General features: G+C 44.9%; 1 protein-coding gene across 1 annotated transcript in view; it reads right to left on the reverse strand.

The window, feature by feature from the left end:
- Positions 1-12,790, reverse strand: part of WDFY1 (WD repeat and FYVE domain containing 1) — a 46,539-nt gene that overhangs the window by 13,128 nt on the left and 20,621 nt on the right. Inside the window, exons 4-7 of the mRNA XM_045775266.2 lie at positions 7,333-7,387; positions 4,893-5,043; positions 3,148-3,260; positions 794-920 (exon numbers count right to left, since the gene is read on the reverse strand). Coding sequence (XP_045631222.1) covers positions 794-920; positions 3,148-3,260; positions 4,893-5,043; positions 7,333-7,387 — 446 coding nt within the window. The remainder of the gene's footprint in view (positions 1-793; positions 921-3,147; positions 3,261-4,892; positions 5,044-7,332; positions 7,388-12,790) is intronic.

Here is a 12,790-nt window from a genome sequence, read left to right on the forward strand (position 1 = left end):
AACAATCTTCTGCCCTGCAGACTTGTGTGAAGAATCTTTCCTTGGGCGCCTGGGTGGCTCAGTCACTAAGCGTCTGCTTTTGGCTCAGGTCATGATTTCAGGGTCCTGGGATCAAGTCCCGCATCGGGCTCCCTGCCCAGTGGGGAGCCTGCTTCCCCCTCTGCCTGCTGCTCCCCATGCCTGTGCTCTCTCTCTGTCAAATAAATGAATAAAATCTTAAAAAGAAAAAAAAAAAGGAATCTTTCCTTGGCTACTTTTCAACCTGATTGTGCTTATGGTAAACAGCGACAGCCTAACCAACGGGGAGGAAGGCAAGGCCAATGTCCTTTCCCTCTCAAAACCAGAAGGCAAGAGCCTGGGTATTACAGGGTCCTAGCTTAGGTGACTGCGTCAAACCACACCCACACACTACATTGCAGAATAAAAGAACAAGTCAGGCATCCAGTTCCAGACGGGCTCTGCATGGCATTCCACATACTCTTCCCCGGTCAAAGTCCTCATCTGCCCTCTTTAACCCCCCCGTGCCCTAAGCAGGTATTTCAACAGGGTGACTCCTTGGGAGAGGCGGGTGGCAAGTGCTCTTTGGACTAAGAAGGAAGAAGACCTTGGGCTCTATTTTTGCTCTACGGCATCGATACTCGGGGACTCACAGAAGAGTAGTTAATAGGGACTGAGCCCCAGCCAATGGGGTTTGAGAAAGCAGTAGATGGGGTTTGAGAAAGCAGTAGCAGACTATGAATGCTGCCCCGCCCCGACTCCGATCCTGTCCCCACCCTCACAAACGGTCACGCACTGATGGCCCTGCAGCAAGAGCGTGCGGCCTTTCCGTCCACCGATGTCCCACATGATGATGCTGTTGTCAGAGGCTCCTGAGAAGAGTAACCGCTGAATAGGATCCCACCAGAGGCAGGCGATGCTCCCTACAGGGCAGAGAGAGGGCGGGGTTAGGTACAGCCCTACGCCTGGACAGCTGGACTGAACGAGGACCAGCTGAGCCCCGAAGTAAAAACGTATCTTTGTTGGGCAAAAGGTCATTCAACACTTTATCACGAGTCATGGAGAAGACAGAGTGCGTCTATGCCCCAGACTTGTAAGACAATCATCGTCGGCTGCACATCAAACTACTTTGGATACAAAGATGTTTAAAGAAAATTTTCTTCATTCTGTATCAAAAAAATGACACAATAGCTATATATGATGGGGTTAGTTCAGAAAAAGCTTTTGAAGGAAAAAAAAGCTAACACTATTTAAAGAGAAAAGACAGGGGCGCCTGGGTGGCGCAGTCGTTAAGCGTCTGCCTTCGGCTCAGGGCGTGATCCCGGCGTTCTGGGATCGAGCCCCACATCGGGTTCCCCCGCTGGGAGCCTGCTTCTTCCTCTCCCACTCCCCCTGCTGTGTTCCCTCTCTCGCTGGCTGTCTCTCTGTCAAATAAATAAATAAAATCTTTAAAAAAAAAAAAAAGAAAAAAAAAGAAAGAGAAAAGGCAGTGAAGATTACCGTGGCCAATTTAGGTAAACTAAAAATCTAGATTATTCCAGGTCTCTGGGACCTTGCAGGTGTTTTACCTTGAGATGCATGTTTAAGAAAGTAAATTAAGGGTCTCAGAAAATAAAAAAATGGTCTGTAGGTGTACCACACGATTATGCTGGAGAATTTAGGTAAATAATCCAAACCTCACATTTCACATTGTCTATTGGCTGAACTTAACAAATTCAATAGCCTTGAGATTTTCTACAGATTTCTCTCTTGACAGATTTATCTCTTCATTGTTCTATTGACTACTGCTAGCCTAGAAAAAATTATTAATAAACTTAATAAAACAGAACCAGTCACACAAGTCAGTAATATTTTTTGGTGGTTATAGAGAAAACTGATGAAATCATATTCAAAAGCAAACAACAGAAACTAGTTTCTCACAGAAACTTCACATAAGTGAAAAAAGAAGTGTTCTGCAAAACTGGCCTCAGGGAACAACTCCGCATAAATTTAATCCTGTGCCCCGTACGCTTCAGCGAGAGGCCTGACAGCAGATAAACACGGGCCTTAGCTATAAACACTATGAAGCAGTTACCAGAACCCGGTCTGTCCTTAGCAACACAGCGAATACTTGGGAGCCTGGGGATCATGAGACCATTAGTCATAAACACAAGTGGTTTCCTTGGGGGCTGTGCTTTCCTGCCCAGATACATTCTGACTTACTGTTCTTCTCCTCTCTCCCCTTTGCTCTACGAGGTCCGTGATCTGACACCCTTGATTTCACCCAAATAGATCAGCTGGGAAGCGCAGAGTACATTTCACTTGTTATACTTAAAACACTGTTTTCATAAACAAGTGCATCATTAATTCTTTGAACAGATCCCCAATTCTTCAATCTAAGCCAAACGGTGTCAAAGCTTCAATCTGTTACCCAACACAGCCAACTGAGTTTTAAAAGACCCTTCCATGGGGGAGCCTGGGTGGCTCAGTTGTCAAGCGCCTGCCTTCGGCCCAGGGCCTGATCCCAGGGTCCTGGGATTGAGACCCACATCGGGCTCACTGCTCCGCTGGGAGCCTGCTTCTTCCTCTCCCACTCCCCCTGCTTGTGCTCCCTCTCTCGCTGGCTGTCTCTCTGTCAAATAAATAAATAAAATCTTTAAAAAATAAAAATAAAATAAAACCCTTCCATGGAACTTAGCCAGCTCACTGCACTGTAAAAATAATCCAATTCCACCCATTCTTCCCCCTCCATCCCCAACCGAGCAGAGGCAGAACCAGCCCAGACATTTCTCCTAATTGTAATGCTCTACCAGGTCTTGTTCAGTATTCTAGAAACTGACAAATTTAAAAAAAAGAAAAAATTCTTCTAAAGTTCTCACCATTTACAAGAAATTTTCAAAGATCTTCTGAAAATAATTTAATTTAAACAGGCAAACAAAATAGAAAGTAGTATCCACATGAACAATCTGGAAGGGATTTTGACGACATGAAACCCAGCCCAACACCCTATCTTCAGCTCGCTATCAGTCTTTAGATCTCAGTCCCACGTCTGGCCAATCAACCTGAAACTGACAGGTCAGAGGAGCTGATCATTCATGAAGCCGCAGAGCTGAGAACTGAGTCTAGATGCCCAAATTCGGTGAGAAACCTGTGGGTGATCACACAGCCTACCTTCATGGCCTTTGAGGGTGGTAATGACTGAACAGGAGTTCTGTCCCAGCTTCAGCAGGGTGATCTGTCCAGAGTAATCACCAACAAAAGCATACTGAGTGTCAAAATCATATCTGTGGAGAAGCAGTCAAGGATACATAACACAATCGAGCTTAAAGTTATAAAACAGAGAAATGTGCATTTTAAAGACATAAGCACAAACCTAAAACTATGAGACAGGAAGCACCCAACTGAAATTTGGGCAACAGGTAAATATTTAAGAAAACAAGCATTCAAGCTGGAAATTTTCTTGGGAAAATGAACATTCATTCAACAAGAATTCATGGAGTACGTAGGAGTATTCTAATCAATGCCCTAGGGATTAGCAGTAAAAACGGGTAAGAGCTGACAGAGAAGTCAGACATGTAAAAAAGTCGTTATAATCAAGTTATGAAAAAGCACAGAAAAGAAAAATACTTGATAATGAAAACAGCAAAAACTGGGACAAAATGGCTATTTACGAACTATCTCTGGAAATAACGTAAAACTGATAGCAAATACAGACATGAACACCCATCTTTGTTTGACCTGGATGCTGCAGCTTTAAGTGAAAAACGTGGTTTATTTTAAGTTGCCGTGGGGAGTTAAATCATCCAAAAAGCCATTATCTGGGGTAGGGGTAAATGTACATTTTAAAAATATACTAACTGTTGATAACAACTCATTACTTTCTTAGTCACTTAATGGCCACAGACATTTGTGGCCAACCCACAGTTTAAATACATCAGGATAACCACTGCTTTAATTCCAAAACACAGGTCAAAAGAAGCATCACAGGCTGGGCCGCGACTCTGATTCTGTGCCATTTTCCATCAATCCACGTGAAAAGCCCAACACGTAACAGAAACACTTATTTAGCAAGTGATATATCTGAGTATTTTTCCCTTATTTGATTCTGAAACATATGGTACTGCTTTAATGCTTATTTTCAGTATCTCATGCCATGCATTCATTTGTGGCAAACATTTGTTTATAGAGGCTTTCAATGGAAAAAAAAAAAAAAGAATTTACTCCGCCAAACACCCAACTCTGAAAAAGAAACTACTGTAGGGTATTTGCCTGTTGCTGACAGCCTTGGTCTTGCTGTCACCAAGGTACGCAGCTACCACGGGCAGTCCTAAGCAAGGGCAAATTCTACATGAAACAAATTCCATGCAGCGGCAGAAAATTGTGAAAGCAGCAATTTATTAACATTCTGGGGATCCTGAGGCACCTTTGAGAATATGGAAAGGATGATGAACCCTCTCCATACACATTCACGCAAACTATAAAACTCCTGTAAGCCCATTTATGAACTCCAGAGTCACAAATCCTTATTATACTCTCTGTCAGGGTCTGCCAATAACCAAATAAAAGATCGATTCCTTTCTGTCTATCTTTATTCAACAAAGAGTCTTTCTTTCACCTTGAAATGCAAAGGAATGAGGGGGTGGGGGTTTGCATTAATGAGGTTTAGGTTTCCGAGATTTTGTATTAAAAATGGACAGTACCTCCCAACAAGAACAGTAATTCATCTAATTATGATTTTTAAAATCCACCGATTTTATACCAAAGAAAAGCGGATACAGGCAGTCTTGCATTTCACGTGAAATACACAGGAATCACTCAGTCTTTGGATCTCAGTGGGAATTTATGATCATACTCAAAGCCAACGAGTGCGCCGAGGAGGTGCCGGGCGGGAGGAGGCCCAGCCCTTGGAAGGATACTGTAAGCACGAAGCCCAGGAAGTGAAGAAGTGCCTCCCCAGCATGTTCCCGCTGCGGGTGCACATCCAGCTCACACACTTGTCGTGGCCGGTGCTGATCACCCACTCGGCGGCCAGGCTGAAGATGATCGCAGACACCCGGTTCTGATGAGCTGCGGGGACAGAAAGGGAAGTCTGCGCCCTTCACGAAGAAATGGGACCTTCCGGATCAGAACCAGGCTCACCTTCTCCAGCTGCTTGGCCTGGAGACTCAAAGTCTGAACAGTCGAACGATGGAAACGCCTGTGCTCTGTGAGCAGCTTTCAGATGACCTGCCCTACCCCAAGTCACCACCCCAGGCTTCCCACGGCCCAGCCGTCCTGTCTCCCTCCCTGGCAGACGACCAGAAGCTGCAAAGACTGATGCTCAAGAGGGATTCCAGGGGCGCCTGGGTGGCACAGCGGTTAAGCGTCTGCCTTCGGCTCAGGGCGTGATCCCGGCGTTATGGGATCGAGCCCCACATCAGGCTCCTCCGCTAGGAGCCTGCTTCTTCCTCTCCCACTCCCCCTGCTTGTGTTCCCTCTCTCGCTGGCTGTCTCTATCTCTGTCGAATAAAATAAAATAAAATAAAATAAAATAAAATAAAATAAAATAAAATAAATAAAATAAAATAAAATAAAATCTTAAAAAAAAAAAAGAGGGATTCCAATAACTGATCCAGACCTTTCTTTCTTTCTTTCTTTTTTTTTTTTTTTTGCTATACTCAAGAGAACATTATTACTTTGCTCTTACTATCAATAAGTTCCATATGGAAAGTGGTAGTCTTTTCTTAAAGGAGCAATGGGTTTTTTTTGTTTTGTTTTTTAATAGTCTATCACTTTAGTACTTTGAACTTTTAGAAAACACTGGCATTGCAGAGGTGCTTGGGTGGCTCAGTCGGTTAAGCAACTGACTCTTGGTCTTGGCTCGGGTCATGATCTCAGGGTCATGAGATGGAGCCCGGATTGGGGAAGTGAGAAGTCTGCTTCTTTCCCTCTGCCTCCTCCCACCCCACTTGCACATCACTCTCTCTAAAATAAATAAATAAATCTTAAAAAAAAAAAAAAGAAAACACTGGCATTGTAAACAAGAGAACTTCAATTTTCTGAAATTAAAAAAAATAATGTAAGCATTCTGTTTCTGGAATAATTTGTTTGTGTGTAACTTTCTACTACTTATAAAGACAAAGTATCTGTACAGTTCCGTACTCCAAAATAATAGCTGAGAATGAGGAAGCTATTCTATTACCTAACTCCTGAAATGTCTGCATTTCCAGGTTGACTGTAAGCCACACTAGGACAGTGACCTGCCTAGTCTACTTCATCTAGTACAGGACCTGGCATGCAGCAGGTGCTTAATAAATGCCCCGTCTGATGAATTAAGTCAGAAGCTAGACAGAGAAACTTCTGACCTTGCTCTCAGCTGTACAGGTTGCTTTGGAAGAACTGAGGGACACTTTCTTTTTCTTTTTTTAAAAGATTTTATTTATTTATTTGGCAGAGAGAGAGACAGCCAGCGAGAGAGGGAACACAAGCAGGGGGAGTGGGAGAGGAAGAAGCAGGCTCCCAGCAGAGCAGGGAGCCTGATGCGGGGCTTGATCCCAGAACCCCGGGATCAGGCTCTGAGCCAAAGGCAGACGCTTAATGACTGAGCCACCCAGGCGCCCCTGAGGCACATTTTCTTATAAATTAATCAGAAAATACTACAATTCTGTAGGTATATGGGTAAAATCATGAACATTCATCAAAGATAACAAATGACTGGCATTAAATAAAGCTTAAATAATTTATAAATTGAGAACTATTTTGACTATCAAACTGGCAAAAAACATTTGTAAGAGCAATGTTGGACAGACTAGAGGAGCAAATACTCTTAATCACCACTCATGGGACTGTAAAAATTTACACTAATGCTGGGGAGAAGTTTGCAAAATGAATCTAGAGCATTGAAAAACTTTTTAATGTTTGACCCAGTTACTCCATTTTTAGGAATTTGTCTTAAATAGAAGCAACCAGGGTTACAGGATTAGAGTCAGAGTAAGAGTCAAGGACACGCACGCACATATGTATATGTAAATGAGATATAAATACAGATACATATACACACATACATATATACATGTTGTCATATATGTTCGTGTGTGTTATCAAAAAATGGAAGCAGTACATATGCTCAAAAATAGAAAAATGGTTACGTTAAATCTGTTAATGCACCCAATGGAATAGGACACAAAAATTTAAACACTGATAAGCAGGAAAAGGATGGTAAATAACTCTGAAGAGTTGACAGCGTCCTATATAACTAGGGGCAACACATTTACAAAGTTAACGTGAAAACCTGATTTTGATCGTAAGAGTGCTGGCGTTTTGTGTGTGTCTGTCTACATGCATGTGCATGCAAGTATGTGTGTGTATTATAATTACCTGGGTAGGTCTTGATAAAGTTCATTTTATTAAAATCTTCAGAAACGTGGAATTCCTAAAGCAAACACATGAAATAAGAAAACAGTTACGGTTTTAAAAACAGGAATTTAACTATAAAAACAAAGTAAAATCCCAGACTAGTTACCACCAGACTAGGGACTCGAGATTAGCCGTAAAAGAATAATACGGAATTGCTTCTTTCATCAGACTTGTCCTGAGGCCACTATTTCTTTTGGGTACCAGACTGAATAAAGGTGCTGCTGACCAACACAGCATTTTTGTTCATCCTTCCTCCCCAAGTGCAAGCTTTGTAGCTACTGCAAAGGAGACATGTTGTTAATTTGCTCTCTTGGCTACACTGAATATTCCTCAAGATGATACGCGTACAGCAGAACTGCGAAGAAGACCCGTTACAAACCGAGTTCTCAGCTACAGTGAAAATAAGGCACTGGGAATCTTAGCAATGTAGGGGGAAATTAGATATACGTCATACAGGACACAGACACAAAAGGGAAATTTAGAGATTGTGAGTGGTTTGCTTCTTTTAATATTCTTGTATTTCCCAAATTTTTTATAGACTATGTGTAATACTTTATAAGTCAGAAAAAATAAAAGTATATGCTTTTTAATGAAAAAATCAGCTTCAGCATAAAACCAAGAAGACAAAACTCTGAAGAAAAAGCACTAGGAATTCTATTGATCAATGCTAACTGAGAAGTTCTTAAGGCTCTAAGTAACATGGACATTATGAATTGTTACACACACACACACACACACACACACACAGGAATACTGATGCCTTGCTCTCCATCTTGGTATTGCAAAGTACAAAAATGTACCAGTATATATTAGTATGTGTATATATATGTATTAATATATATAGTATGCTGTGTGTGTATATATACATACACACACTGGGGACAGTATAATAAATGTATTAGTATATGTATCATTGTATGTAAAATCAATAACTGCTAATGAACGATAAACTGGATTTACATTGCCCCTGTGCACTGAAGAGCCATGAGTTTTTATACAATGTCCTATAACCACAGAGTCTACCCTTGAACTGGGAGCCACGAGAAGGGTCCCTAGAGAAATAAAATGTGCAACCATTGGAGAAACCGTTGGTGCTTCGTGGCTTCTGGTTATAGATGTGTACGCACATCACCATGATATTCCCATAAAATTTTCAGAAGGAGAGAAACAAGCGCACTTGCGTCTACTACTACTAGGGTATTTATAGCAGTCCCGGGCTGATGGCAAAGAGCTGGGCGAGCCCAACCCTGCAGCCCTCCCCATCCGCCTACTGCTGAGTGAACTGCTTGGGCGCAGAGCCTGTCCTTTCCACCGGCTTTTTCCTTCCTGGCCCTTTAACACGCTCAAGGCTTCTTAGCCTTTAATTTCAGAAACAAAACAAGAAGAAAACAACAAAACTCTTGTAGCAGTTCTACGACTTTCTTCAGCGCCTTCTCTAAAGATCAGCCCACACCGGTGACCCACCACACGCCTGCCGCCACCACCACGGCCCGCAGAGGGCTTCCCTCGCTGAGCACCAGCTGCTAACTGCCGCTCCCAAGGTCGTTTTCCAGGCCTGACCTCACCCTCTCTCTCTGCACCTGACACTGTGACTCACCCCCGCATGAAACTCACTGCCTCTCTGGCTTCCACGGCCACAGTGTCCTGGCTGGCTCTCCTCCCACTTTGCCCGTTCTGCCTCTGTCTCCCCCTTGCGCTCCCAGTCCTCTGACTTTCCCTTAAATACTGATTTTCCCAGGGAATGTGACCTTGGCTCTCTGCTCTTCTGTCTACCTGCTCTCCCTTCAGCCACTGCTGTGGTTTCCACTGACACCTATGTTCAAGAACTCCCAACCCCGATTCCAGACCACACCCTGAGGTTGAGGCCCATGTACCCAACTGTGATACTGACCTCGTCACCTGCCCTTCTACATCACATCTTTTCTGTCTTAGAGGGTAGCTGACCACTCACCACCACTATCCTGGCTAAAAATCTGGAAGCCATCTTAACACTGTTCTCTATAAAACACCCATCACGTCTGCTACCCAGAGAGCTCTCAAAGCCCACACCTCTTCTCCGGCACTAACCCAGCCTTTCACAGTGCCGCGCTGGGGTCCTGAAACAGACTCTTAATTGGGATGCCTCAGTTTCAGCCTTGTCCCCCCAAACTCCACACACTGGCACATTAAGTTCACAAAAACAGAAACCCGACCATTCTATCCTCCCCCGATTAATGCTCTTCAATGGCTCCCCTCTATGCAGTGACTCCCTAATGCACCCGACCCTAAGGTTCACTGCTGAGAGAGATCACTGAAAGGACACAACCACCAGTTGACCCATGAGCTGGACCCTGGCAGTCAGCCGTCAGAGGCTCCTCACCCTTTCCCCCTGTCTTTGGTATGTGTGTCCCACTTGCCTTCCCCATTGCAGAGGCTGTTCCAAGCACACAGCCTTGATAGTGATGTGGTGTTGGGGCCATCTGGACGATATACGTAACTGAACCCAGGTGAGGTCTCTACATAAACTTCTAAGATTCTGGTGGATGGGGGCAGAGATTTACTCATCTTGCAGCCACTCAACACAAGCCTCGTATGTAAGCTCCCTTGCTCATTTAAGCTGCCACCCAGCCATCTGGAGTGGCCTGCCTCTTTCTTTAGTCTTTCCCTGCCCTCTGAGTAGGGGGGCTGGTTTCAGATTTCACCTGGGAAGTTCCCAAGGTTGTGAGCCAACATTCACCTGGAGGACTTGCTCAAATACTGACTCCCAGACCCCGCCACTGAGGGATTCTGAAGCTGTAGGTCTGGTGTGGAACCAGAGAACACACATCCCATTTAGTTCTGTAAATGATGCGTAGGACTATGTAAGTTGGGGTAACTTGTTTACAGGATACAGTGTGAGGTCCTTAACACAGAGAAGGATCATGATTTCCCCTTCTGCCCTGGTGGGCTTTCCCACCAACCCCACTCCTAAATGCTATTATTCACGACACAGGCCTGGGCCCTGTGTCCTCCCATTCTCTCCTCAGGTGAACACAGGCATTCTTACAGCTTAACAAATGCTCCACATGCATGATCTCCCTGCCCAGACTCCCACTGGGCTCTGGACTTGTGTATCCAATGCTGACTTCCCACTGCCACTGGTTAGCCCCCTGGTCTCTCAACCGTACGGTTGGTTGTTTGGTTTCTTGTCCCTTTTTCTTCCAAATGCCCCTTCCCCACACATCCCCACGTCCTTCTCCTCTCCATAAATGACACCACTGCGCACCCAGTCACTCAAGCCAGAAACCTGGCCATCACCCAACTTCCTCTTCTTCCTCCCCTCCTCACGCCCAACCTTTCCCTGATGCACCTCAAGTCAAGTGGCTTTTGTCCACTCTCCCTGTCACCACCCTTTCATCCAGGCCGCCATAACAGCCTGACCATCCGGTTTCCGCTCCCGCTGCCCCAACCCCCCAAATGATCCATTGTCCGCCAAGCACTGGCCAGAGGGGATCTTTTAAAGCTGTAAATTCTAGCATGTCACTCGCCTGTTGAAAACCCCGTAAGAGGTTCCCACAGCATCTACAACTAACCCTAAAACATTACCCAGACCTTCCAGGCCCAGCATGACCTGGCCTCAGCCCTCAGGCCCTCCCTGGCCGTCAGCATCATCTAGCATAACAACCTCCATCAAGGCCTCAAACACACAGAGATCTTCCCACCTCGAGTCTTCACATGGACATTCATTCCTGGAAAACGTACTCGGGCTCTGCTTGGCCGGCTCCTTCCCACCCTTCAGGTCCTAGCTGAAATGTCATGTCCTTGGAGCCGCCTTCCCAATCATCCTGCTCAGTGGGGCCACATACCCCTCTGCGTGCTCTTGCTCACTGCACCTGCTCACGTCTCCATGGCACTTACAACTTGCCATTTGATGCTTATTTACTTGTGCATTATCTGAACCTCTCACTAGACGATAAGCACCAGCCCAGCGGGACCGCATGTTCTCCGTCGTTAGCACTCTGCTCAACACCGAGTGCTGAAGACAGACTCAAATGCAAGGCGTCCGTGGCCCGCTCCAACTCCTCTTCAGCTGTAGGTCTGTGATGCTGTCACCCACCTCACTGCTGTTCCCTGCACACCGCCCCCCTCCCCCCCACTTCCTCGGCATCTGGGGGTCCTTCTCCACCCGCCCCACCCGGGGAGCTCCTCGCCACCCTCTAGGTCTTGGCACGTTAGTAAGCCTGCGTTAACCCTCTCCAGATGCCTGGAGGATGGTGGGCACACTCACAGCAATTTCTACATTCTGTATAGCTGTCCCTACTATGTCATTCTACACTTCCTGGACCCCTACTAGCTGGGTCTCTTTCTTACAGTTTCTATTCTATAAAGCAGTGCTATGTGGTGTGGGCTGCAGATGGCTGGTCCTGATGAGAAGTGGAGAAACAGGCAGTGAGAATTCAGAAACTGTGACAGCAATTTCATATTGTTATGACACCCGAGGATGAAGTCCATGGACTTTCTCGTTCAACAGTGTAATATCGAAAATACCAATCCAGCAAGCTAAACGCAAAGAGAACAGAAGGAAGAAAATAATAAAACCAGAGTTGAAATAAATAAGCACAGAATAGGAAAAACAAAAGAAAAAAAATCAATAAAACCAAAACTGGTTTTTTGAAAAGACAGATAAAATGGACATACGTTTAGCTGGAGTGACGAAGAAACAGTGAGAGGAGTCAAACCACTAACTTCAGGAATGACGGGGAGACCTGACTCCCAACCTTACAGAAACACAAAGGGTTGTGAAGGGCTAATACCTTCCACCGCAGAAAGGAACAAGGTGCTAATTCAAGCTACAACGTAGATGAACCTTGGAAATGTCATGCTAAGTGAAAGCAGCCAGACATAAAAGGCAACACAATATTATGTGATTCTGTTCACATAAAATGTCTAAAATAGGCAAATCTCTGGACTCAGAAAGTAGATTCGTGATTGCCAGGAGTTGGGAGAAGGGGGAGTGAGGGCTGATTGCTAATGAGTATGGGTTTCTTGGGGGGGGTGGTGATGATAATGTTCTGGAATTAGAGAATGTTAATGGTTGTATAACCTTGTGAATATACTGCAAAACCAGTGAATTACATTATCTTAAAACGGTGAGTTTTATGTGAATTACATCTCCATTAAGAAAATATATACAGACACACACGCACACAATTAGACCCACAAAAATACCTACCAATCATAATAAACTTAACTTAACAGAGTTAGTGTGAGAAGCACTGCCTTCAACAGTTACAGTTGTTGGCTGAATGACTAGTCACTGACCTTGCTCTCCTTCCCCCCTCCACAGTTCCTTACACTTACACTTACACACACACACACACACACACACACACACGTGCGCGCATGTATGCGAGCACCCACAGCGCTCCACTGTGCCCTCCCTGCCCCAGCTACCCCCCCC

The sequence above is a fragment of the Ursus americanus genome, chromosome 1 (genome assembly GCF_024610735.1).
Source record: "Ursus americanus isolate L20-20 chromosome 1, mUrsAme1.1.p, whole genome shotgun sequence".
In the NCBI taxonomy this organism is placed as follows: domain Eukaryota; kingdom Metazoa; phylum Chordata; class Mammalia; order Carnivora; family Ursidae; genus Ursus; species Ursus americanus.